Genomic DNA, 26,387 nt, shown 5'->3' on the forward strand with positions numbered 1-26,387 from the left:
TCATTAAGAGTCACATCCACTGTTTTAGTGTGGTGAGATGTGTTCCACACTGGGCATGCATACTCAGCAGCAGAGTAGCACAGCGCAAGGGCAGATGTCTTCACTGTATCTGGTTGTGATCCCCAGGTTGTGCTGGTCAGCTTTCGTATGATATTGTTTCTAGCACCCACTTTTTGCTTGATATTTAAGCAATGCTTTTTGTAGGTAAGAGCACGGTCCAGAGTGACTCCCAGGTATTTGGGTGCGCTGCAATGCTCCAGTGGGATTCCTTCCCAGGTGATCCTCTGAGCTCGGGATGCTTCACTGTTCTTGAGATGAAAGGCAGATGTCTGTGTTTTAGATGGGTTAGGGATCAGCTGGTTTTCCCATTCCACAGATATTTTCCTAGTTCCAAAAGATCTCACTACCTCTGAGGATGCTTGCCATAGATGCAAGCAAAACGTCAGGAGAGAATGCCTCTGTTGTTGTTTTTTCATTCAGTCGTCTCCGACTCTTTGTGACCTCATGGACCAGCCCACGCCAGAACTCCCTGTCGGCCGTTACCACCCCCAGCTCCCTCAAGGTCAGTCCAGTCACTTCAAGGATGCCATCCATCCATCCATCTTGCCTTGGTCGGCCCCTCTTCCTTTTGCCTTCCACTTTCCCCAGCATAATTGTCTTCTCTAGGCTTTGCTGTCTCCTCATGATGTGGCCAAAGTACTTCAACTTTGTCTCTAGTATCCTTCCCTCCAGTGAGCAGCCGGGCTTTATTTCCTGGAGGATGGACTGGTTGGATCTTCTCGCAGTCCAAGGCACTCGCAGAACTTTCCTCCAACACCACAGCTCAAAAGCATCGATCTTCCTTCACTCAGCCTTCCCTAAGGTCCAGCTCTCACATCCGTAGGTTACTACAGGGAATACCATGGCTTTGACTAGGCGGATCTTTGTTGCAAGTCTGATGTCTCTACTCTTTACTATTTTATCGAGATTGGACATTGCTCTCCTCCCAAGAAGTAAGCGTCTTCTGATTTCCTGGCCACAGTCTGCATCTGCAGTCATCTTTGCACCTAGAAATACAAAGTCTGTCATGGCCTCCACGGTTTCTCCCTCTATTTCTCCCGGGGGGGGGGGGGTCGCCATGGGGCGTTGGAGGGGTCACCAAAGACCATCAGTATACACAGCATTTTCAGCTGCTCATGGGAGTTCTGTGTGGGAAGTCTGGCCCAATCCTATCGTTGGTGGGGTTCAGAATGCTCTCTGATTGTAGGTGAACTATAAATCCCAGCAATTACAACTCCCAAATGTCAAGGTCTATTTTCCCTAAACTCCCAACAGTGTTCACATCTGGGCATATTGAGTATTCATGCCAAGTTTAATCCAGATCTATCATTGTTTGAGTCCACAGTGCTTTCTGGAGATAGGTGAACTACAAGTCCCAAACTCAAGGCCAATGCTCACCTAACCCTTTCATTATTTTTTGCTGGTCATGGACGTTCTGTGTGCCAAGTTTGGGTCAATTCCATCTCTGGTGGAGTTCAGAATGTTCTTTGATTGCAGGTGAACTATAAATTCCAGCAACTACAACTCCGAAGGTCCAGAGAATGAAAATACATCCTGCCTATCAGATATTTACACGACGATTCATAACAGTAGCAAAATTCCAGTTATGAAGTAGCAACGAAAATAATTTTAGGGTTGGGGGTCATCACAACATGAGGAACTATATAAAGGGGTCGCGGCGTTAGGAAGACTGAGAACCACTGGAATAGTCAATAAAACAGAAATAGATGATTTTCTGAAACTCCCTGCCTTTCTCTATTATCCAGCATCCGGATATTGGCAATTTGGTCTCTTGTTTTTGCGTGTGAATTGAATTGGCGGGGCGCCTCCTTAAGAAAGGAGCGTCCTTAAGTCTCCCGGTGGTGCCCCTCCCTTGCAGGAAGGCGGGGAAAGGGGCGCGCGCTATATGCAAATTCCCCGGGCCCGTGACGCGCGCCTCGGGGCCCCGCCCCCTGAGCCCCAGGCGCCTTGCAGAAAAGCCAAAGTTGTCCAGTGGAGCGGCTGCGTCCCCAGAGCGAGCCTGAACATGGCGCTGGGAGGAGGAGGAGGAGGAGGAGGGGGCTCCCCGTTGGGGGCTCTGCTCCTCCTGTCGGTGGGATGGGGGCTCCTGAGGGCCAGTGACGCCGCCGCCCCTTCCTCCTCACTGCCCGAGGGCGCCCCTTTGATCCTGGGCATGAGGCTGGACCACACTGACCACCCAGACCCAGAGGTGCAAGACCTGTCCATCATCCAGGTGTTGGAAGGCACCCAGATCCTGCTGCGCCTCTACGGGCTCCGCCTGCCCAGCCGCCTTTACGAGATGGTCTCCTTTTCGGAGGTGGGCCTGGGCCAGGGCGCCAACTCCAGCCACGCCAACGCCACATGCTTGGAGAAGACCCAAGACTTAGTGGTCCAACCCAGGACGCTGCCCGAAAGCGCCCGAGGCCACTCGGCCGTCGTCGCCGTGCAGGTGCAGCTCCTCCGCAAAGCCGAGAAGTCCAAGCTGTACGTGCTGTGCACCCGGAGCGAGGTGGGGCGGCCCTGGGTGCCGCTGTCGGGCGAGGACGCCTTCCTGCGCGTGGTGGAGGAGAAGAAGCACCTGCTGCCCCTCTGGTTCCAGATCATCCTCATCCTGGCCTTGCTGGTGCTCTCCGGCATGTTCAGCGGGCTCAACCTGGGCCTCATGGCGCTGGACCCCATGGAGCTGCGCATCGTCCAAAACTGTGGCACCGACAAGGAGAAGCGCTACGCCCGGAAGATCGAGCCCATCCGCCGCAAGGGCAACTACCTCCTCTGCTCGCTCCTCCTGGGCAACGTCTTGGTCAACACGACCCTCACCATCCTCTTGGACGATCTCATCGGCTCTGGATTAGGCGCCGTAGTGGCCTCCACCTGTGGTATTGTCATCTTTGGCGAGATCGTGCCCCAGGCCTTGTGTTCCCGCCATGGCTTGGCGGTGGGCGCCAACACCATCATTCTCACCAAGTTCTTCATGCTGTTGACCTTCCCGCTCTCCTTCCCCATCAGCAAACTCTTAGACTGTGTCCTAGGACAGGAAATCGGCACTGTCTACAACCGGGAGAAGCTGGTGGAGATGCTGAAGATCACGGAGCCGTACAACGACCTGGTGAAGGAGGAGCTCAACATGATCCAGGGCGCGCTGGAGCTGCGGACCAAGACGGTGGAGGACGTCATGACCCCGCTCCATGACTGCTTCATGATCAACAGCGACGCCGTGCTGGACTTCAACACCATGTCGGAGATCATGGAGAGCGGCTACACCCGCATCCCCGTCTTCGAGGACGAGCGCTCCAACATCGTGGACATCCTCTACGTCAAGGACCTGGCCTTCGTGGACCCTGACGATTGCACCACCCTCAAGACCATCACCAAGTTCTACAACCACCCTGTCCACTTCGTCTTCCACGACACCAAACTGGATGCCATGCTTGAGGAATTCAAAAAGGGTAAGGAAAGGGGGATATAGTCAAAACTGGGGAAATGGCAAGGTTCATGCTGGTGACGCAGTGGGTTGACACGCTGAATTTGCTGCAGGTTTGAATCCAGGGAGCGGTGTGAGTTCCCACTGTTAGCCCTAGCTTCTGCCAAACTAGCAGTTTGAAAACATGCAAATGTGAGTAGATCAGTAGGTACCGTTCCAGCACGAAGGTAATTGCGCTCCTTGCAGTCATGCTGGCCACATGACCTAGGAGGTGTCTACAGACAACACCGGCTCTTTGGCTCAGAAATGGAGATGAGCACCAACCCCCAGAGTCAGGCAAGACTGGACTTCATGTCAGGGGAAAACCTGTACCTTTACCTTTTACATGATCTGGAATTCCAAAATATTTACACATCCCTTAGCAGGAATTCCAAAGTAATTCGCCCATTAGCAAACTTTGGCCCTCCAGGTATTTTGGACTGCTTGTTGGGTGACTTTTGAGACTAGGCCAAGGCCTGTGTGAAATTATGGGTCCAGAAGATTATGGGGCTATAGGTTGCCTGTCCCTGGAATGAACTCTTTGCAAAATGAAACAGAATAACAAGTGTCTTCGTCCACTTTCTTAAAGCCATTTATAAATAAACATAACTTGGGTTTTAACCGGTAAGGAAAATGGCATTTGTAACCTTTTGGAAAATGCATCTTAGAGAAGAACCAAAAACCCTTCAGCATAGAATCTTCTCTTGTGGTAGACAACCAGATGTAATTATGCAAGGCAATGGTTTCGGTTGTTAGACTGAATAACCTGTTATCTCTAATCTGTTAGGAAAAACAGAGATTTGCCAGTGCAGAAAGCCAACTGTTAGGAACAGTGGGAGTTGAAGTCCAAAACACTTAGAGGGCCAAAGTTGGCCCATCCCTGCTTCACAGTTTGGGCATCCCTCATCCAGAATTCAGAAATGCTCCAAAAGTGTCTACATGGGTGGCAGACATGATGGCATTTTTGCCTTGGGTTATGTCTATGAAGTGTACCGTTGGCTCTCCATATCTATGGATTCTTCATCCATGGATTCAACTATCCACAGCATCATAATACGTTTTTACAAATGCCAGAAAGCAACCCTTGATTTTGCCATTGGATGTAAGACACTGTTTTACTATGTCATTATATATAAACAGATTTGAGCATTCATGGGATTTGGAAATCCACAACAAGGTCCTGGAACCAAACCCCAAAAGATACGGAGGGTCACTGTATATGAAATATAAATGTGATTATATTATTATTATTATTGTTATTATTATTATTCTACATTTATACCCCATCCTTCTCACCCCAGTGGGGGACTCAGGGCGGCTTACAATCCATGGCATACAATGTCGCATTACACATATAATAATAAACATAACATATCAATTCAAACATACAATAATAAACATGACATAATAATTTGAATATAAATACAATAAAAAGCTTAAAAGTAATTCAAATAGAAATATGATAAAAAAGGTTAAAAGTAAACATACAATAATTCAAATATAAATACAAAAAAAGTTTAAAAGTAGATGTGGGTCATGTCTCCGAGAGCACTAATTATGGACATATATGCAAATGTAAGGCCCCTTCCACACACATTGAACTAGATTATATGGCAGTGTGTATTTAGATCACCCAGTTCAAGGCAGATATTGTGGATTGTCTGCCTTGATATTCTGGGTTATATGGCTGTGTGGAAGGGTCCAGGGTTTCTTGTGATAGCTTGTAGTTTGCCGTCAGTTGTTTCCTCAGCGAGGAGCTACAACCCATTTTGACTCCCCATTGAATATATTTTGTGTGATTTCTTTGCTGGCTTGCCTCATTCCCGTGTCCAATTAGCAAGAGAATAGAAAGAGCGTACCTTTCCTTTCCCCGTCCTTGTTGATGGCTTCTGCCTTTGCTTTCCTTCTCACACCAGAAGCGACTTGCAGTTTCTCAAGTCGCTCGACACGAAAAAAAATCCAAAAGTAGAGTTATTTTTTTGTCAACAGTCGTGAAATTAAGGTCAAAGCTTTTCCCTTCAGTTCTGATATAAAAGAGGCATACCCCCCCCCCCTCAAAACCTTGATGTTTTTGAAAATAATGTTTTGGTAGTGAAAGTCTACTTTGTATGTGATTCGTTTTCCTTGTAGGAAAGCAAGCTCACTAGGGTCAAATAGGATGAAGGCGAAGGAATGAAATCCTCTGGGATGAGATCCTTCCGGTCCTGGGGCAGATTAGCTGGAGGACAGCTGATTCCTCTTCTGGGTTTTATACTAGAACTAGCTTGAGTACTCGGCATTGCCTGGATTATTGCAAAATGCATAAGGTTGTGGGTGTACTACAACTCACACCATGCCCGGTTAACCCCCTGAAACTCCATCAATACTTAAAGTTTGTCATGTTGGGCAAGTTTGCTCTGGATCAGCCTTCCTAATGCCATGACCCCTTTACCTTCCAACCTTCCTCAACCTTCCTAATGCCATGACCCCTTAATCCAGTTCCTCATGTGGTGGTGACCCCCAACCACAACACTATTTTTGTTGCTATTTCACAACTGTAATTTTGCTACTGTTATGAATCATAATGTAAATGTCTGATATGCAGGATGTATTTTCATCCCCAAATTTGGCACAAATACCCAAATTTGAATACTGTTGGGGTTGGGGGTGTTGATTTTGTCATTTGGGAATTGTAGTTGCTGTGATTCATATTTCAGCCTGCAATCAAAGAGCATTCTGAACTCAATCAATGATGGAATTGAACCAAACTTGGCACACAGAACTCCCATGACCAACAGGGTTTGGTGGGCATTGACATTGAGTTCTGGAGTTGTAGTTTACCTACATCCAGAGAACACTGTGGACTCAATCAATGATGGATCTGGACCAAATTTGGCACAAATATTCAATATGCCCAAATGTGAACACTGATGGAGTTTGGGAAAAATAGACCTTGACATTTGGGAGTTGTAATTCCTGGGATTTATAGTTCACCTACAATCAAAGAGCATTCTGAACCCCAGCATTGAGTGAATTGGGCCAAACTTCCCACACAGAACCCTCATGACCAACTGTGTTTTCTGATAGTCTTTGGTGACCCCTCTGACAGCCCCTCGTGACCCCCCCAGGGGTCCTGACCCCCAGGTTGAGAAATGCTGCTCTAGATGCATCATTGGCAAGGTTCAGTGTGCTTTCTGTCTGCAGGGTGAATTACAACTCTCACCATGGTGGGTCAGTCCCATCAAATCCCTCCAGTACGTTCAGTTGGTCATGGGGTTCTGTGTGTCAAGTTTGGTCCTGGTCCATCATCGGTGGGGTTCGGAGTGCTCTTTGATTGCAGGAGAACTATAAATCCCAGTACCTATAATGGCTATAAATCAAGGTGCATTTCCCCCAAATCTCTTCAGTATGTTTTGTTGGTTGTGAGAGTTGGGTATGCCAAGTGTCAAGTCCAATCCCCCCCCCCAACCCACCAGTATGCAAATTTTGGCATAGAATCATAGAATCATAGAATCCTAGAGTTGGAAGAGACCTCATGGGTCATCCAGTCCAACCCCCCGTCAAGAAGCAGAAATATTGCATTCAAAGCACCCCTGACAGATGTCATATCGGGTATGCATGCCAAATTTGGTGCATATCCATTAGGGTTTGCATTCACAGTGCTCTCTGGATGTAAGTGAACTATAATTCCTATAAATCAAGGTGAATTCACCCCAAAGACCTCCAGGAATTTTTTGTTGGTTGTGAAGGTTGTGTATACCAAGTGTGGTCCAGGGCCATCGTTAATGGGGTCCAGAGTTCTCTTTGATTGCACGTGAACTATAAATCCCAATACCTACAATGCATATAAATCATGGTGCATTTCCCCCAAAGCCCTCAGGATTTTTTTTTTTGTTGGTTGTGAAGGTTATGTATACCAAGTGTGGTCCAGGGCCATCGTTAATGGGGTCCAGAGTTCTCTTTGATTGCAGGTGAACTATAAATCCCAGTACCTACAATGACTATAAATCAATGTTGTTCATTCATTCAGTCATTTCCGACTCTTCGTTACTTCATGGACCAGTCCACGCCAGAGCTTCCTGTTGGTCATCACCACCCTCAGCTCCTTCAAGGTCAATCTAGTCACTTCAAGGATATCATCCATCCATCTTGCCCTTGGTTGGCCCCTCTTCCTTTTTCTTCCATTTTCCCCAGCATAATTGTCTTCTCTAAGCTTTCCTTTCTTCTCATGATGTGTCCAAAGTACTTCATCTTGGCCTCTACTATCCTTCCCTCCAATGAGCAGTTGAGCTTTATTTCCTGAAGTATGGACTGGTTGGATCTTCTCGCGGTCCAAGGCACTCTCAGAACTTTCGTCCAACACCACAGTTCAAAAGCATCTATCTTCCTTGGCTCAGCCTTCCCTATGGTCCAGCTCTCACATCCGTAGGTGACTATGGGGAATACCATTGCTTTGACTATGTGGATCTTCATTGCCAGTGTGATGTCTCTACTCTTCACTATCTTATCAAGATTGGCCATTGCTCTTGTGTAGGTACAGCTGTACCAAGAGCTCCAATTTTGTTTGTTTTGCATTTAATGTTTGTTATAGTCCTAAGTTTCAGGGACTCTGCAGATAGGTGGCTTCTTTTGGCTGCAATCATAGAGCAAGCCACCTGTCAATTATAGTTAGGTTCCCTGGTCCCGCCCCCTTTTTGAGTTTTAGAGGGAATAGGAGTCATTTTGAGTTCAGTCCACACAGAGAAGCCTTTCACACAGGACATGAAACCAAGAGCTCCTGTAGAAAACTTTGTCTTCTACAGCTTGGCCGAGGAGAAAAGTCCCGTAGCTTGGCCAGGGTTATACTGCCCTACAGCTTGGCTGAGGATCATACAGCCCTACAGCTCCTTTGCTGAAGGACTTCAGTCAGCTATCACGGAAGCCTGAATTCTTTTCCCCTGGAAATCTACAAAGCTCTGCTTGGTAAGGGTCTCTCGCGGAAGCCAGAAGCCAGAACCGGGTGTAGGGGCTCCACGCCAACAGAGGCAAAGAAAGACTGCCCAGATTAGAAGTTAAGGATTTCCCCATTAGTTACAGTTAAGAAGATAGTGCCTGTTCCCTGTGGACAAGATTGAAAGAGCCAATAGACTGTTAAAAAAGCCTTAAAATACCTGTTTGTTTTCATGAATAAAGAACTTTGTTGAACCTTTAAGTATTCTAGAGACTATGTTTTAAGGAAATCCAAGGGCCTTTAATCTGAGGCAGCCCCAGCATCCCGTTGAGCACACAGAATTTGTGTCCTGTCTACAGTCTGATGCACAGGCCCAGCGTGCAATAGCACAGCACTCCTCCCAAGAAGTAAGCTTCTTCTGATTTGCTGGCTGCAGTCTGCATCTACAGTAATCTTTGCACCTAGAAATACAAAGTCTGTCATGGCCTCCACGTTTTCTCCCTCTATTTCCCAGTTGTCAATCATTCTTGTTGCCATAATCTTGGTTTTTTTGATGTTTAGCTGCAACCCAGCTTTTGCGCTTTCTTCTTTCACCTTGATTGGAAGACTCCTCAGCTCCTCCTCACTTTCGGCCATCAAAGTGGTGTCATCTGCATATCTGAGGTTGTTAATGTTTCTTCCAGCAATTTTCACCCCAGCCTTGCATTCCACAAGCCCTGCACATCGCATGATGTATTCTTCATACAAGTTGAATAGGCTGGGGGAGAGTATACAACCCTGCCGTACGCCTTTCCCAATCTTGAACCAGTCTGTTGTTCCATGGTCAGTTCTGACTGTTGCTACTTGGTCCTTGTACAGATTCCTCAGGAGAGAGACAAGGTGATTTGGTATGCCCATTCCACCAAGAACATGCCACAATTTATTATGATCCACACAGTCAAAGGCTTTGTAATAGTCAATGTAACAGAAATAGTATAGAAATAAAATAGAAATAAAACAGAAATGTATAGAAGATCTAGATAAGCAAAGCATTGGACCTTGAAGGAGTTGCTTTGCAAAAGTATCCTGCAATGCTTACTGGTTTGTCAATTGATAAAGAAGGCAAACTATCAAATGAGTTTACAGGATGTGGCTTAAATCCTCTAATCAGGGCCACCATTGGTTAATAATCGGATGGGAGATCACCAACAAATACCAGGTGCTGTAGGCTGTGTTTCAGAGGAAGGAACTGGAAAAACCACCTCTGAGTATGACTTGCCTAATAAAATCCTATTAAAATCATGGGGTCACCGTAAGTCAGTTGGCAGGTTTGAAGGCACATACATCCATACACACTTTGCGCAGTGGCAGTTTTTGCATTCACTCTGACGGTATCATCAAGTTCATTCTTTGACATGTTCATGCGAGGTGTCATGCCAAAAGAATGTTTCCAATCATCTCTGGGGGAAGTTCAGGAAACCTGGGCATTGTGATGAAATGAACCAGTGCCTTTTTATGTAATCTTAGGGTGTCGAAATGGGGTGCCCAGTATTGGCTTTTGGGCACCCGGTAGAGACAATGGAGATGCATAATTTAAGGTGTGAAACGTGTACTTCCCAGTCCTTCTTTCATATCTTCTACGAGTTTCTTGTTCAGCACTTATCAGATCAACTTTGACTTCTGGTGCTGCTGTCTATTAATTTAAGACCTCAAAGTCACTCTGGCCTCTTCTAAAAGGTAAAAGTTCCCCCTTGATATTAAGTCTAGTCATAGAATCATAGAGTTGGGAGATCTCGTGGGCCATCCAGTCCAACCCCTTGCCAAGAAGCAGGAAAATCGCATTCAAAGCACCCCTGACAGATGACTATCCATCCTCTGCTTAAAAGCCTCCAAAGAAGGAGCTTCCACCACACTCTGGGGCAGGGAGTTCCACTGTGGAACAGCTCTCACAGTTAGGAAGTTCTTCCTAATTTTCAGGTGAAATCTCCTTTCTTGTAGTTTGAAGCCATTGTTCCACGTCCCAGTCTCCAGGGCAGCAGAAAACAAGCTTGCTCCCTCCTCCCTATGACTTCCTCTCACATACTTATACATGGCTATCATGTCTCCTCTCAGCCTTCTCTTCTTCAGGCTAAACATGCCCAGCTCTTTAAGCTGCTCCTCATAGGGCTTGTTCTGTAGACCCTTGATTATTTGAGTCGCCCTCTTCTGGAGGCATTCCAGCTTGTCAACATCTCCCTTCAGTGGTGCCCAGAATTGGGAACAGTATTCCAGGTGTGGTCTAACCAAGGCAGGATGGGTGGTATAACTTCCCTGGATCTAGACACTAGACTCCTACTGATGCAGGTCAAAATCCCATTGGCTTTTTTGCCGCCGCATCACATTGTTGGCTCATGTTTTTGTCCATGAGGACTCCAAGATTCTGTATCTTTGCGTTTCATTTTTCCTGCCTAAGTGGGGTATCTTGCATTTGTCACTGTTGAACTTCTTTTGTTAGTTTTGGCCAATCATCTCTCTAATCTATGAAGAGTGTTTTGAATTCTGCTCATGTCTTCTCGTGCCCGACTCTGGGCATTGGTGCTCATCTCTATTTCCAAACCGAAGAGCCGGTGTTGTCTGTAGACACTGCCAAGGTATGTTGCCAACATGACTGCATGGAGCACTGTTACCTTCCCACAGAAGTGGTACCTATTGATCTGCTCTCATTTGCATGTTTTTGAACTGTTAGGTTGGCAGAAGCTGGGGCTAACAGTAGGAGCTCACCTGCTCCCCAGATTCGAACCACCAACCTTTTGGTCAGCAGGTTCAGCAGCTTAGCGGATTAATCTGCTGTGCCAGCGGGAGCTCACTGCTCTTCTACACTACCAAATAAAATCCAGATTATCTCTTTTGAACTGGATTATATGGCAGTGTATTTATTTATTTATTTACATTTCTACCCTGCCTTTCTTACCCCCGAGGGGACTCAAAGTGGCTTTACATACAGGCAACGATTTGATGCCTTAAAACACAATGTACACTTAAATAAATATTAAAATAGAATTAAACAGTACAGTAAAAACAATTAAAACATTTAAAAACAATACAGAGTGAAACACGTAATCCACAAGTGTAATCCGAGCCGTTCCAATGGTCATTGCACATTGTTCCAAGTCTCCAAGTTCTCTAAAGGCTTGGTCACAAAGACACGTTTTCACTCTCTTGCAGAATGTCAGGAGGGAGGGGGTCTGATCTAACATCGTTGGGGAAGGAGGTCCACAGCTGAGGGGCCACCGCTGAGAATGCCCTGTCTCTCGTCTTTGCCAATCGCGCTTGTTTATATCACAGGGACATTGCTGTTGCTGTTAATAATGTTGTTGATTTCTGCCTTCAAGTCATTTCTGACTTAAGGAGAGCCTATCACAGGTTTTTAAGGGCAAGATTTCTTCAGAACAGCTTGTTTTTCTGAGGCTGAGAGAGTGTGACTTGCTCAAGGTCAAACCAGTGGGTTTCATGGCTGAGTTATCGACCAGCAGTGCACACCACTGGCTCTCAAAGGGGATTAACATACTGGTAGTTGCATTTCTGCTTTGCTTTTGCTGTTGTTTTCAACTACTATTAACTAGAAAGTAGGGTGAGCAGGTTAGTTTTGGTTTCTCCTCCTCTTCCTCCTCCTTTTGCCTTGTGTCAGCATGGAACATCTTCCTGTATTTGCAGTCCAAACATGGCATCACGGGGTTGTTGTTGAAATCTTGGCATTAGTTTGGGAGCAAAAGTGAAACTGCGGAGCCTGCGTTTGTGTGTGATTTTCTCCTCCTCTTGCATTTCCTTTCCGAGAGAAATGCCTTGGCTTCTTCCTGCGATGAGAATGTGGGACGAGCTATCATTTTGGATGTCCTATTTAGTCGTGAAAAGGCTTTGCAATGTTTTTTTTTAACTTCGTAATGACGCTTTAACAGCCTCTTTGCACAGTGCCTCCTTTCATGGCTGTGGCTCTTGAGAGCTACTAAGGTAGAGCAGGAGCAACATTAATAATAGATTACTTAAAATACATGACTGGTAAATGGATTTAAACAATTAACAGTTTTAAAAGGCAAAAGGCAAGGTACAGACAAGTCACAATATTAGTTTCCTCTGCCTTATAGCAATGGTTCTCAACCTTCCTAATGCCGCGACCCCTTAACACAGTTCTTCATGTTGTGGTGACCCCCAACTATAACATTATTGGGTTGTTGTAGGTTTTTTTGGGCTATATGGCCATGGTCTAGAGGCATTCTCTCCTGACGTTTCGCCTGCATCTATGGCAAGCATCCTCAGAGGTAGTGAGATCTGTTGGAACTAGGCAAAAGGGTTTATATATCTGTGGAATGACCAGGGTGAGACAAAGAACTCTTGTCTGCTGGAGCTAGGTGTGAATGTTTCAACTGATTACCTTGATTAGCAAACAGTGCAGCACCCAAACACGAATCAAGGAACATGAAAGGCACTGCAGACTACTTCAACTAGAGAAATCAGCCATAGCAGAGCACCTGATGAACCAACCTGGACACAGCATTGTATTTGAGAACACAGAAATGCTGGACCACTCTCACAACCACCATGTCAGACTACACAGAGAAGCCATTGAAATACACAAGCATGTGGACAATTTCAACAGAAAGGAAGAAACCATGAAAAGGAACAAAATCTGGCTACCAGTATTAAAAAAAAACCTCTAAAATTGCAACAACACAACAACAGAAAGGAAGCAGGCAGGGACATCTAATTATTACCTCTCAACAAAGGTTTGCCCCAGGCACAGTCAGGCCATTGTATGCTAATCAAGGTGGTCAGTTGAAACATTCACACCTAGCTCCAGCAGACAAGAGTCCTTTGTCTCACCCTGGTCATTCCACAGATATATAAACCCTTTTGCCTAGTTCCAACAGACCTCACTACCTCTGAGATGCCATAGATGCAGGTGAAACGTCAGGAGGGAATGCCTCTAGACCATGGCCATATAGCCCAAAAAACCCTACAACAACCCAGTGATTCCGGCCATGAAAGCCTTCGACAATACATAACATTATTTTCATTGCTACTTCATAACTGTAATTATGCTACTGTTGTGAATCGTTATGTAAATATCTGATGTGAGAGCACTTCACCTGTCCGAATGTATCTCCCTCCACGAACCACCAAGGACCTTAAGATCATCCGGCAAGGCCCTGCTCTCGGTCCCACCGCCATCGCAGTCGTGTTTGGTGGGGACGAGAGACAAGGCCTTCTCTGTGGTGGCCTCTCGGCTGTGATACTCCCTCTCTGATGAGATTAGATCTGCCCTATCCCTCCTGACCTTTCTGGTGATAAGGTTTTAGTGGACCGCAATGGACTGATTTGGATGATGATTTGAACCGGCAAACTGTTTTAATGTATATTTATAACTGTTTTTGTTGTTGTTGTTCATTTGTTCAGTCTGTTTTTAATGTATGCTAATTATATTTTTATGTTACGTTATTATATTGTGTCAACATTGAATAGTTACCTGTTGGAAGCCGTCCTGAGTCCCTCTTCAGAGGTTGAGAAGGACGGGGTATAAAAGTTCTAAATAAATAAATAAATGTATTTTTATTCACTGGACCAAATTAGGGACAAATACCCGATATACCCAAATTTGAATACTGGTGGGGTTGGGAGGGGGGCAGGGAGAGATTGATTTTGTCATTTGGGAGTTGTAGTTGCTGGGATTTATAGTTCAGCTACAATCAAGGAACTAATCACCTCTCAACAAAGGATGCCCCCAGGCAGTAACAAGCCACGCCTAAAAACTGTCAGGCCATCAAATGCTAATCAAGGTGGCCAACTGAAACATTCACACTTGCCTCCAACAGAAGAGAGTTCCTACCCTGGACTTTCCACAGATATATAAGCCCAATTTTCCTAGTTTCCAACAGACCTCACAACCTCTGAGGATGCCTGCCATAGATGTAGGCAAAACGTCAGGAGAGAATGCTTCTGGATTATGGCCATAAAGCCCGAAAAACCTACAACAACCCAAATTTGAATACTGGTGGGGTTGTGGGGGGGGGGGCAGGGAGAGATTGATTTTGTCATTTGGGAGTTGTAGTTGCTGGGATTTATAGTTCAGCTATAATCAAGGACCTAATCACCTCTCAACAAAGGATCCCCCCAGGCAGTAACAAGCCATGCCTAAAAACTGTCAGGCTATCAAATGCTAATCAAGGTGGCCAACTGAAACATTCACACTTGCCTCCAACAAACGAGAGTTCCCAGCCTGTACTTTCCACAGATATATAAGCCCAATGTTCCTAATTTCCAACAGACCTCACTACCTCTGAGGATGCCTGCCATAGATGCAGACAAAACGTCAGGAGAGAATGCTTCTTGATTATGGCCATACAGCCCGAAAAACCTACAACAACCCAGTGATTCTGGCCATGAAGGCCTTTGACAGTACAATCAAAGCAAATACTGGAAGGGTTTGGTGGGCATTGATCTTGAGTCTTGGAGTTGTAGTTCACCCATATCCAGAGAGCACTATGGACTCAAACAATGATGGATCTGGACCAAACTTGGCACAAATACTCAATATGCCCAATGTGAACACTGGGGGAGTTTGGGGAAAATAGAGTTTGACATTTGGGAATTGTAGTTGCTAGAATTTATAGTTCAACTATAATCAAAGAGCATTCTGAACCCCACCAATGAAATAATGGTGCCAAACTTCCATGACCAACAGAAAATACTGGAGGGATTTGGGGGGAATTGACAGTGATTTTGGGGAGAGTGTGCATACTCTCCCCTCCCTGCTTGGAGTCTCAGAAGAAGCCCTCCTTCTGGCTGAGAAGCTGGCCAATCACAGCGGAGGAGGGCTTTTGGTGGGAGGATTCGCACTCTGTTTCCAAAAGGGAAAAGAAGGACAGGCGGAGAGATCTTCAGCTTTCTCTGCCAAAGGGGTTCCTAATACCACCAGAAATACATGTTTTCTGATAGTCTTTGGTGACCCTCTGAAATCCCCGTGTAACCCCGCATCAGGGGTGCTGACAGGTTGAGAAACGCAGATCTATCTAGTTGTGAAAGCTGGACAGTGAAAGCAGATGACAGGAAGAAAAACAACTTCCTGGAGATGTGGTGCTGGAGGATAGCATGGATAGCAAGGAAGCGAATGAATGTTTCACAGGGAAAATCAGGCTTCATATCTCCCCAGAAGCCACAACTAAATTGAGACATTTAATATATGGACTCATCATGAGACAACATGACTCAGAAAGTGACAATGCTTGGCAGAATGGAAGGACGTCAGAAAAGAGGAAGACTCCATCACTGGCAGATTGACTCAGCCATCAAAGCTATGGCTGCATTGGCTTTGCAAGACCTGAGCAGAGCTGTAGATGACCTGGGCTTTCGGAGACCTCCCATACAGAAGTCATGATTAGAAGGCTCCTTGATTAGAAGGCTCCTCAGCTCCTCCTCGCTTTCGGCCATCAGAGTGGTGTCATCTGCATATCTGAGGTTGTTAATGTTTCTTCCAGCAATTTTCACCCCAGCTTTGCATTCATCAAGCCCCGCACATCCTCGCATGATGTGTTCTGCATACAAGTTAAAAAGGTTGGGTGAGAGTATGCAGCCTTGCCGTACGCCTTTCCCAATTTTGAACCAGTCTGTTGATAGGGGCCCTTAAAGAAGGACAATGATATGTTGCGTGTTCCAGGGTGGGCAAACCAGACACTCTCCACATCAACACTGACCAAGAAACAGGAAGAAATACTGTTTACCCACAAGCAGAAAGACATGACATAGATTAGAAACCAACACTTTCTCATTACTTTATTTCCAGATCAACATACTGGGCCACAGCAGCGCGTGGCAGGGGACAGCCAGTGTATTATAAAAGGCTTTAATGTCCGGAATCACTGGGTTCTTTTGTGTTTTCCGAGCTGTATGGCCATGTTCCAGAAGCATTCTCTCCTGACATTTCGCCCTGCATCTATGGCAGGCTTCCCCAGGGGTTCTGACGTCTCTTAGAGACTAGGAAAATGGGGTTTATATATCTGTGGAATGTCCAGGGTGGGAGAAAGAACTCTTGTCTGTTGGAAGTAGGTGTGAATATCGCAGTTGGCCATCTTGATTAGAATTTAATGGCCTAGCAGTTTTCAATGTAAATGAGCAAAATCTGGCTACCAGTATTTTAAAAAACTCTAAAATCATAATAGTAAATAGAGAACAACACTCAACACCAGGGGAATTCCAGACAAGAAAGAATCAGGGCCAGCAAATTACCCCTCAGGCAGTAAGCAGTCAGACCTTGAAGCTGCAAGGCTGGTCAAGGTGGCCAATTGGAACATTCACACCTGCTGCACACAGACAAGAGGTCTTTCTCCCACTCTGGATATTAGATAGATAGATAGATAGATAGATAGATAGATAGATAGATAGATAGATAGATAGATAGATAGATAGATTGGTTTCCAACAGACCTTCCAACCTCTGAGGATGCCTGCCGTAGATGCAGGCGAAATGTCAGGAGAGAATGCTTCTGGAACATGACCATACAGCCCTACAAACTCACAACAACTGACCTTTTTCTTTTCTTTTCTTTTTGTATGCTTACTGAGAAATTGGAGGTTTGGCTCAGGTTTTTATCTGTTTTTAATGGTTCCATTTCAGTTTGGGTTGTGGTTTTGAATGACAATATGAGCTGCTCCGAACATCCTTATTAAAGGTTGGAAGTGTGTTGTCTGTGTTACTTATTTATCTATTGATCCCATTTTCAGTCACAACCAATGTCATAATGCATTACATTTAAAAAATTAATCATTTTGTACAAACGCTTTGCTTTAGTTGTGAATGAAGATGTAGGAGTTGAGCAAAAATGTCAAGGAAGGTTGTGTTTTGGCAGAGGCTTTCAAGGGAAAGAGATGTCCAATTAATACTTGGCAGATGAATTGTCATTTATTCTCATCTCTTGATTCAATAAGAGCTTAGGGCAATCAGGCTAGATAAAAGAGATAGAAATTGTTGCTATTGTGTGCCGTCATGTCATCTCTAACATACCCTAAAGTGGGCAGTGGTTCCCAACTTGTGGTCCGTGGACCACCAATGGTCTGCAAGAACTAAAATAAGATCTGTGGCCTCACCGTTGCACCGAGAGTGACTGGTCTTGTGAAACCCTCTTATAGTACCGAGGCTTATTACATACGGTTTTCTGTAGGCAAGCAGATGGCAACTACTGGAGAGTGTGTGTTCTGTATCAGAAACCAGAGCTGATGTGGTCTATTCAGTGCAATTTTCTGAATCAGCACCCCAAATAATCAAACGGAATTTAAAGTTGACCAAAAACTGAGTTGTAACCCTGAGTTGTAACCCTGCCTGAGAGGGCAGCAGCGGAGCAGTTGCAGCAATTCCTAGATGACACAGACGGACTAGATCCCTTCCAGTCTGGCTTCCGTGCGGGGCACGGGACAGAGACTGTGCTGGTCTCCATCACAGATCATCTTCGATGCCAGCTTGACCAGGGTGGGTCAGTGCTGCTTGTGTTATTGGATCTCACAACAGCATTTGACACAGTCGACCACAATCTTTTGACCCACCGCCTTGCTGTTGCTGGAGTCAGGGGGACAGCTTTAAACTGGCTGTCCTCCTTTCTTTACAACTGTGGACAACAAGTGGAGAGGGGAGGCCTGGTCTCTGAGAGGTCCCCTCTATCTTGTGGGGTTCCTCAGGGGGCCATTCTCTCCCCTCTCTTGTTTAACATCTATATGCAACCACTTGCTCAGCTGGTCCGAGGTTTTGGGCTGGAGTGTTATCAGTACACTGATGACACTCAGCTGGTGCTGAAGATGGAAGGCCGACCGGACTCTGTACCTGATTATTTCCATCAGTGCCTCGAGGCCGTTACTGGATGGCTGCGTGCCAGCAGGTTGAGGGTGAATCCAGCAAAGACGGAGATCCTATGGCTGGGTTGACCGGGCAGTGGGGATATCCATCTGCCCACCCTGGATGGCGAGGCGCTACGCCCGTCATCATTGGTAAAGAGTCTGGGAGTCCTTTTGGACCCTCTGCTGACGATGGAGGCCCAGGTCTCCGCCGTTAGCAGAACTGCCTTTTTTCATCTGCAGCAGGCTAGAAGGCTGGCCCCCTAACTGTCCAGGGACGACCTAGCTACAGTGATCCAGGCTACGGTCATCTCAAGACTGGACTACTGTAAAGCCCTCTACATTGGCCTTCCTCTGTCGGTGATCCGGAAGCTCAAGTTGGTACAAAATGCAGCTGCTCGGCTTCTTGCGGGAATTCCGATGAGATGCCACATAACCCCAATCTTACTACAGCTGCATTGGTTACCAATTGAGCACCGGATCACTTTCAAAGCAGGCATGTAGCCGGGGGGGGGGGCTCGGGGGGCTTCAGCCCCCCCCGAAATTCTCATGGTGGTTCGCGAAAAGGCCTTACTGGTGCATTATTTAAACTGTTATGTTTATTCATATCATGATCTGATCACCATACTCAATATATCCCATATGTATGGGGGTATTGGGGCAATGATACAAAAGGTTTGCTAGGCTAGACCCTCTTTCACTCAGACTCAGCCCCCCCCCCGAAACCCAGACCCCCCCCCCCAAAACCCCCCCTGAAAATTTTTTAGCCCCCCCCCCCCCCCCGAAATGAAATCCTGGCTACGGGCCTGTTTCAAAGTGATGGTACTCACCTTTAAGGCCTTGCATGGTCTGGGGCCGATGTACCTGAGGGACCGCCTCACCCCCTACCAACCCCAGAGATCCCTCCGTTCTGAGGACCAAGATCTATTGGAAATTCCCTGTGTCAAGACCTTGCGTCTAACAGCAACCAGATGCAGAGCCTTTACAGCAGTGGCACCATCACTCTGGAATACTCTGCCACCTGAAGTCCGTGTCTTGCGGGACTTATCAGCTTTCCGCAGGGCATGTAAGACATACCTGTTTCGACAGGCCTTTGATTGTTGATATTGCTCTTTTAAAATTGTTTAAAATTGTTTTTAAATTGTGGTAGATTTTAGTCATTCTTGTAAGCCGCTCCGAGCCCCAGGGGAGTGGCGGCATATAAGTTCGAATAATAAATAAATAAATAAATAAATAAATGTTGAAAGTAGTCTATCCACTTTCGCAAGTTGCTCTCGTTGCAACGGTGTAGTAATGGTGAGACCATGGACCATGTTTTAGTTCTTGTGGAGTACTAGTGGTCCATGGACCATGAATTGAGAGCCACTGCTTTATACATACTCCAGAGTTTTATTCCAACACTCAAACCAATATACCAGCGGTTCTCAACCTGGGGGTCGCGACCCCAGAAGGGTTGATCAGTCATTTGAGAGGGATCACACCACCACCTCCTTCTGCCCCACTCCTTCCACCTCCCCAGATTGGCTGCTGGCCCCCCTCTGAAAGCCAAACAACCAGCCAGCACCCATGCTTATTTCTTTTCCTCCGGGTTGGTTCCTCCTCCTGCCACGGGTCATCAGGAGGAGGCGATTGGAAGCAGAGGTATGTGGGGGAGAAGGCGAGGAGGTGGACCCTTGCTCTTTCTCCTTTCCTTCTCTCACACATCTCTTGAAGCCAAAGAGGCTCTCGTTCTCCTGTGGGGTGAGTAGCATGGAGCCCATGGAGAAGGCTGCTTCTTCGTCAGAGGGCACCACCTCCTTGGCTTTCCCCATTCCGCAGTGCCCCCAGTCAAAAATAATTTTATGGTTGGGGGTCACCACAACATGAGAAACTGTATTTAGAGGTCACGGCATTAGGAAGGTTGAGAATCACTGCACTATACCTACTTTGTAGCTGAATGATGGAAATCCAAAAACACAAATTTATTTATTTATTTATTTATTTGCAGCATTTATATTCCACCCTTCTCACCCCGCAGGGGACTCAGGGCGGATTACAGTGTACACATATATGGCAAACATTCAATGCCAATTTTGACTTACAACATATACAGACACACACAGAGGCTATTTAACTTTTTCTGGCCGCCAGGGGAGCTGTCGCTTTCATCGTCCATCTGCGACACTGATGAAGTACTTCCGCATTCCCCGCATGCTTTTTTGCTGGAGTGCTTTGCTGGAGTCTTTTTTATGCCCTCATAATTTAGTTAATTTAGCCTCCCCACACTTTAAGGTGGTACCTAATTTTCCTACTTGACAGATGCAACTGTCTTTCGGGTTGCAAAGGTCGACAACAGGCTACACAATTGGTTGGAAACCCACTCCAACCCGGGCTGGCTTCGAACACATGACCCTTTGGTCAGAGTGATCTTAATGCAGCTGACACTCAGTCAGCTGCGCCACAATCCCGGTGCGCCACAATCCCGGTGCAAATCTAAAAGTACAAGTATTTGTAGTACAACATTATGTAGAAAACTCAAAGAGGGACATGACTTTGTAGTGTGGATGGAATACATCCTTCATGCAGGAGCCCCCGGTGGAGCAGTGGGTTAAACCCCTGTGCCGGCAGGATTGAGGACCAACAGGTCGCAGGTTCGAATCCGGGGAGAGGCGGATGAGCTCCCTCTGTCAGCTCTAGCTCCTCATGCGGGGACATGAGAGAAGCCTCCCACAAGGATGATAAAAACATCAAATCATCTGGGCGTCCCCTGGGCAACGTCCTTGCAAACGGCCAATTCTCTCACACCAGAAGCGACTTGCAGTTTCTCAAGTCGCTCCTGACACGACAAAAAAAAAACCTTCATGCACAATTCTTAACACAAATCTAGTTTTTCTTTTGAGTGAAACTGCGTGGTAATATATTTTTTAAAATTCAATTTAACATTCAGAAAGGCTATCATAAGATTTTGACCACCCACTTTTATAATAATCCACTAATATAGTAATCTACCATAATTCTAGGGTATGATTGGCAAGGGACAGGGAGTGAATTTGGCCTAAACAGCCTAGGCAGTAATTTTCAGAAGTAAAAAAAAGAGGTAGTCTGTGCCAACAAACAGTTAAAAATGGGAGTTTCTTTCCCTTTGGTCCCACAAAATTACTGCTAATGAAGATAATGGGAAATTGCAACGTTTTGTCTCAGGAAGAATTGGTTGTATCTTCCCCAAGATGTATGCCAGGGAGGAGGGAGCAAGCTTGTTTTCTGCTTCCTTGAAGACTAGGACGCGAAACAATGGCTTCAAACTACAAGAGAGGAGATTCCATCTGAACATGAGGAAGAACTTCCTGATTATGATAGCCGTTCAGCACTGGAACTCTCTGCCCCGGAGTGTGGTGGAGGCTCCTTCTTTGAAAGCTTTTAAACAGAGGCTGGATGGCCATCTGTCAGGGGCTCTTCCAACTCTTTGATTCTATTCTATGATTCTAGGCGGAGAGATCTTCAGCCTTCTCTGCCAAAGGGGTTCCTAAGACCATCCGAAATATGTGTTTTCTGATGGTCTTTGGCGACCCCTCTGAAACCCCCTCACAACCTCCCTAGGGGTCCCGATCCCCAGGATAAGAAATGCTGTGCTTTGGGATGAGGTCCTCCAAAACCATTGTGACCTCCTCAGCTTTGCTAGTTGGCTGTTGTTGTTGCTGGTTTTTGTTTTGTTGTAAGTGGCCATCAAGTCAGCATCAACTTGGGATACTATTATTAGCAGATCTTTTAATAAGACTCTATTATTAGCAAATCTTTTAATAAAACACCCTGTTATTTAGATAGTAGTTGGCTCTGGCTGGTCCTATGCATTTTGGCTGCCAGCCCAAGGAGTTTCCAGGAAAGGAAAAATACAATCTTAGCCAATGGCACTAATGTGGTCCCTAGCACACGAAATAAATAATGGCAAATCCTGCACATCAGATTTCGATGGCAGAAGAATCTGATTTATGAATGCTCAGATTTGTTCTCAGAGATTTGCTTTCTGAAACCTCTGTAAGACCTTCTCAACTAAGCCTGCCTCAACTTTGGCAGAAAACCAGATGGCTAGCGCATAGATGAAGAGGGAGCAGCGCACCAGTTATCAATCAATGGGAGCATGTGATGAGCACCAGACTCTTTTTTTTTTATCCTGCCCACAGGGGACATCAACAACGGACAAAGGGAAACAAGAATAGACAATAGCTCTGAAAATCCAGGGTTTAATTGGAGCCAGAGTTGAAACAGGACTTCACCTTAGCTCTCTGCAACCTTCGGAGCAGCTGTGATGCAACCCTGTGGCATATCAGCATGATACCACAAGCATCCTGGCATGTGCATTTCCCTTACGCATGGGGAATCACAAACCCAATTTGTGCTGTGATGGTGACAAGAAAACCTGTCACATAATGGTTTGAGCATTGAGCAAGATTCAAATCCCCATTCAGCCATGAAAATCCACTGGGTGGTTGGAGCAAGTCACACTTTCTCAGCCACTGTATGGAAATCATCACCTTCTCCTGAGAAAAAAATATATCACAAAGGACTACCACCTCACCCACTTTATTATTATTATTATTATTATCATTATTATTATTATTATTATTATTATTATTATTATTAACTTGATTTGTACCTCACTAGCATCTCCCGAAGGACTCGATGCGGCTTACAAAGGCCAAGGCCTCAAACATAGCATAAACAATACACAACTTAAAGCAAATCAAAAACAATTAAAGCAATATTAAAACAACAAAACAATAAAACAATACACCAAACACAATAAAAACTGGGGCCGGGCCAAAGTAATGGGTACAGATTAAAAGTGCTGATGTGACAGGTGGTATATCGGATTTCAGGGTAAGTGCAGTGTGCCAACAATCTTAAGTTCTACTAAAGTGCTTCTGAGACTTGTTGTTTGGAGTTTTCCTATTCTGGAAAGGCACATCGGAACAGCCAGGTCTTCAAGTTCTTCCTGAAGACTGCCAACGTAGGGGCCTGTCTAATATCTTTGGGGAGGGTGTTCCAGAGTCGGGGGGCCACCACAGAAAAGGCCCTTTCTCGCGTCCCCACCAGACGCGCCTGCGATGCAGGCAGAATCACGAGCAGGGCCTCTCCAGATGAACAAAGTGAGTGCGTGGGTTCATAAACGGAGATGCGGTCACGCAGGTAGAATGGTCCCAAACCGTCTGTTGTAGGAAATCTGCTGCAAAACAGGAGCTTTTTTGTTGAGTTCCAGGGCCAGAGAAGCAGATGGCAAAAACAGAAGAACGTCCTGCCTCAGGGGAGCGTACTTGCTCCATCAATGTTCAACATTTACACAAATGATCAGCCACTGTCAGAAGGGACAGACAGTTTAATCTATGCTGACGATCGTGCCATCACCACCCAAGCAGGGAGCTTTGAAATGGTTGAGCAGAAGCTCTCCGAAGCTTTAGATGCTCTTACTGCCTATTACAGGGAAATCCAGCTGATTCCTAATCCATCTAAAATGCAGACATGTGCTTTTCATCTTAAGAACAGACAAGCATCTTGAGCTGTGGGGATTACCTGGGAAGGAATTTCACTGGAGCATTGCAGCACACCCAAATACCTGGGAGTTACGCTGGACCATGCTCTGACTTATAAGAAGCACTACTTGAATATCAAGCAAAAAGTGGGTGCTGGAAATAATATTGTACGAAAGCTGATTGGCACAACCTGGGGATCACAACCAGACACAGTGAAGACATCTGCCCTTGCACTTTGCTACTTTGCTGCTGAGTACTCATGCCCAGTGTGGAACACATCGCACCATGTTAAAGCAGTGGATGAGGCATGTTGCATTATCCCAGGATGTTTAAGCTCCACACCACTGGAGAAATTACACTGCTTAGCTGGTATCGCATCATCTGACATCTGTCGGGAAGTAGCAGCCAGCAATTAAAGTGACATTTCCAGCCATCCTCTGTTTGGATATCAGCCAGCATGCCAAGAAATAGCTTTCTAAGGTTTACAGAGATACTTGCAGGAACATGTCAGCAAGTTAGAGTCCAAAAGTGGCAGGCTAAAACCTGGAACCTCAATGAGTGGCTGAGACTGGATGAGAGACTCCCTCCTGGGCACACAGAAGACTGGGCAACTTGGAAGGCTCTGAACAGGCTGCGCTCTGGCACCTCAAGATGCAGAGCTAACCTTAAGAAATGTGGCCACAAAGTGGAGTCCATGGCATGTGAGTGTGGAGAACAGCAAACCACAGATTACATACAACATTGCAACCTTAGCCCTGCCACATGTATAATGGAGGACCTTCTCACAGCGATACCAGAGGCACTCCAAGTGGCCATCTTCTGGTCAAAGGATATTTGGTATAATGCCAAGTTTTTAAACTTTGTTTTTTCAAATGCGTTTTAACTGTACCCTCAACTTGCTTCTGACATGATAAATAAACAAACAAACAAACAAATAGATAAAATAGCCTTTGCATAGCAGAGGGTTGGACTAGATGACCCATGTGGTCTCTTCTCATTCTATTCTATTATTCAAAAATTGCATATAGGTTTGCCTTATGATTGGAAATGACTTAAATGCACACAACAACAACAAAATCATTCTGGATGCTTCAACCCCTAGCATACATCATTATCGTCCCTGCTAGCTAAGACCACTGGGATCTGCAGTCCAAGAGAGTCAGGAGAACATGCCAACATGATTCTCACCTTTGTAGTATGGTGTTGCAATGCTTTCAAGGTATAATTACTCCTCTAATAGTTGCCTTTCTAGGAAGGAGGAGATTGCACAGTGTATTTTAACATCTCAGAGAGCCAGGGAAGCTACACGTGGGAGATCTCAAGAAATGTCTCAATTCTGTTGGAGTTTTGGTCTTATGATATGTCAAAAGGATGGCAGTCTCGGTTTAGTCATCTTGGCCTCTTGAACAGGTCATAGAACATAATAAAGTGATGTCGAAGGCTTTCATGGCTGGAATCACTGGGTTGTAGGTTTTTTCGGACTATTTGGCCATGGTCTAGAGGCATTCTCTCCTGACGTTTCGCCTGCATCTATGGCAAGCATTCTCAGAGGTAGTGAGGTCTGTTGGAACTAGGCAAAAGGGTTTATATATCTGTGGAATGACCAGGGTGAGACAAAGAACTCTTCTCTGCTGGGGCTGGGTGTGAATGTTTCAACTGACCACCTTGATTAGCATACAATGGCCTGACTGTGCCTGGAGCAAACTTTTGTTGAGAGGTAATTAGATGTCCCTGCCTGCTTCCTCTCTGTTGTGCTGTTGCAATTTTAGAGTTTTTTTAATACTGGTAGCCAGATTTTGTTTATTTTCATGGTTTCCTCCTTTCTATTGAAATTGTCCACATGCTTGTATATTTCAATGGCTTCTCTGTGTAGCCTGACATGGTGGTTGTGAGAGTGGTCCAGCATTTCTGTGTTCTCAAATAATATGCTGTGTCCAGGTTGGTTCATCAGGTGCTCTGCTATGGCTGATTTCTCTGGTTGAAGTAGTCTGCAGTGCCTTTTATGTTCCTTGATTCGCGTTTGGGCAATGCTGCGTTTGGTGGTCCCTATGTAGATTTGTCCACATCTGCATGGTACACGGTAGACTCCTGCAGAAGTGAGAGGATCCCTCTTGTCCTTTGCTGAACGTAGCATTTGTTGGATTTTCTTGGTGGGTCTGTAGATAGTTTGTATGTTGTGTTTCCTCATCAGCTTCCCAATGCGGTCAGTGGTTCCCTTGATGTATGGCAAGAACACTTTTACTCTGGGTGGATCTTCATCTTTATTCTCGTGGCTTGTTCTTGGTCTTGCAGCTCTTCTGATGTCTGAGGTGGAGTCTCCATTGGCCTGTAGAGCCCAGTTGAGGTGGTTCAGTTCATCTTGAAGGAGGTGGCCATCACCCAAGTCAAAAAAGAAGCACCATTAAAGCCTTGGCAGACCGTGCAAAAAGAATCTGCGAACCCCACCTCCTTCAAGATGAACTGAACCACCTCAACTGGGATTTGGCAAACTTTATTTTCCCCCTCCAGTCCCTTGATCATTTTAGTTGCCCTCCTCTGGACACATTCCAGCTCGTCAATATCTCTCTTGAATTGTGGTGCCCAGAATATCCCAGGTGTGGTCTAACCAAGGCGGAATAGAGGGGTAGCATTACTTCCCTAGATCT

The 26,387-nt window shown here is 45.8% G+C and overlaps 1 protein-coding gene across 2 annotated transcripts in view; it reads left to right on the forward strand.

The window, feature by feature from the left end:
• The first annotated feature begins 2,001 nt into the window (after positions 1 to 2,001).
• CNNM4 (cyclin and CBS domain divalent metal cation transport mediator 4) overlaps positions 2,002 to 26,387 on the forward strand; it is an 85,444-nt gene continuing 61,058 nt past the window's right edge. Inside the window, exon 1 of one of the 2 annotated variants that reach the window (XM_060787040.2) lies at positions 2,002 to 3,485. In XM_060787040.2, the coding sequence (XP_060643023.1) occupies positions 2,066 to 3,485 (1,420 nt within the window). In that variant the 5' untranslated portion in view covers positions 2,002 to 2,065. The remainder of the gene's footprint in view (positions 3,486 to 26,387) is intronic. The other variant, XM_060787041.2, reaches the window with a different exon arrangement.

Source organism: Anolis sagrei, chromosome 7, assembly GCF_037176765.1.
Source record: "Anolis sagrei isolate rAnoSag1 chromosome 7, rAnoSag1.mat, whole genome shotgun sequence".
In the NCBI taxonomy this organism is placed as follows: Eukaryota; Metazoa; Chordata; class Lepidosauria; order Squamata; family Dactyloidae; genus Anolis; species Anolis sagrei.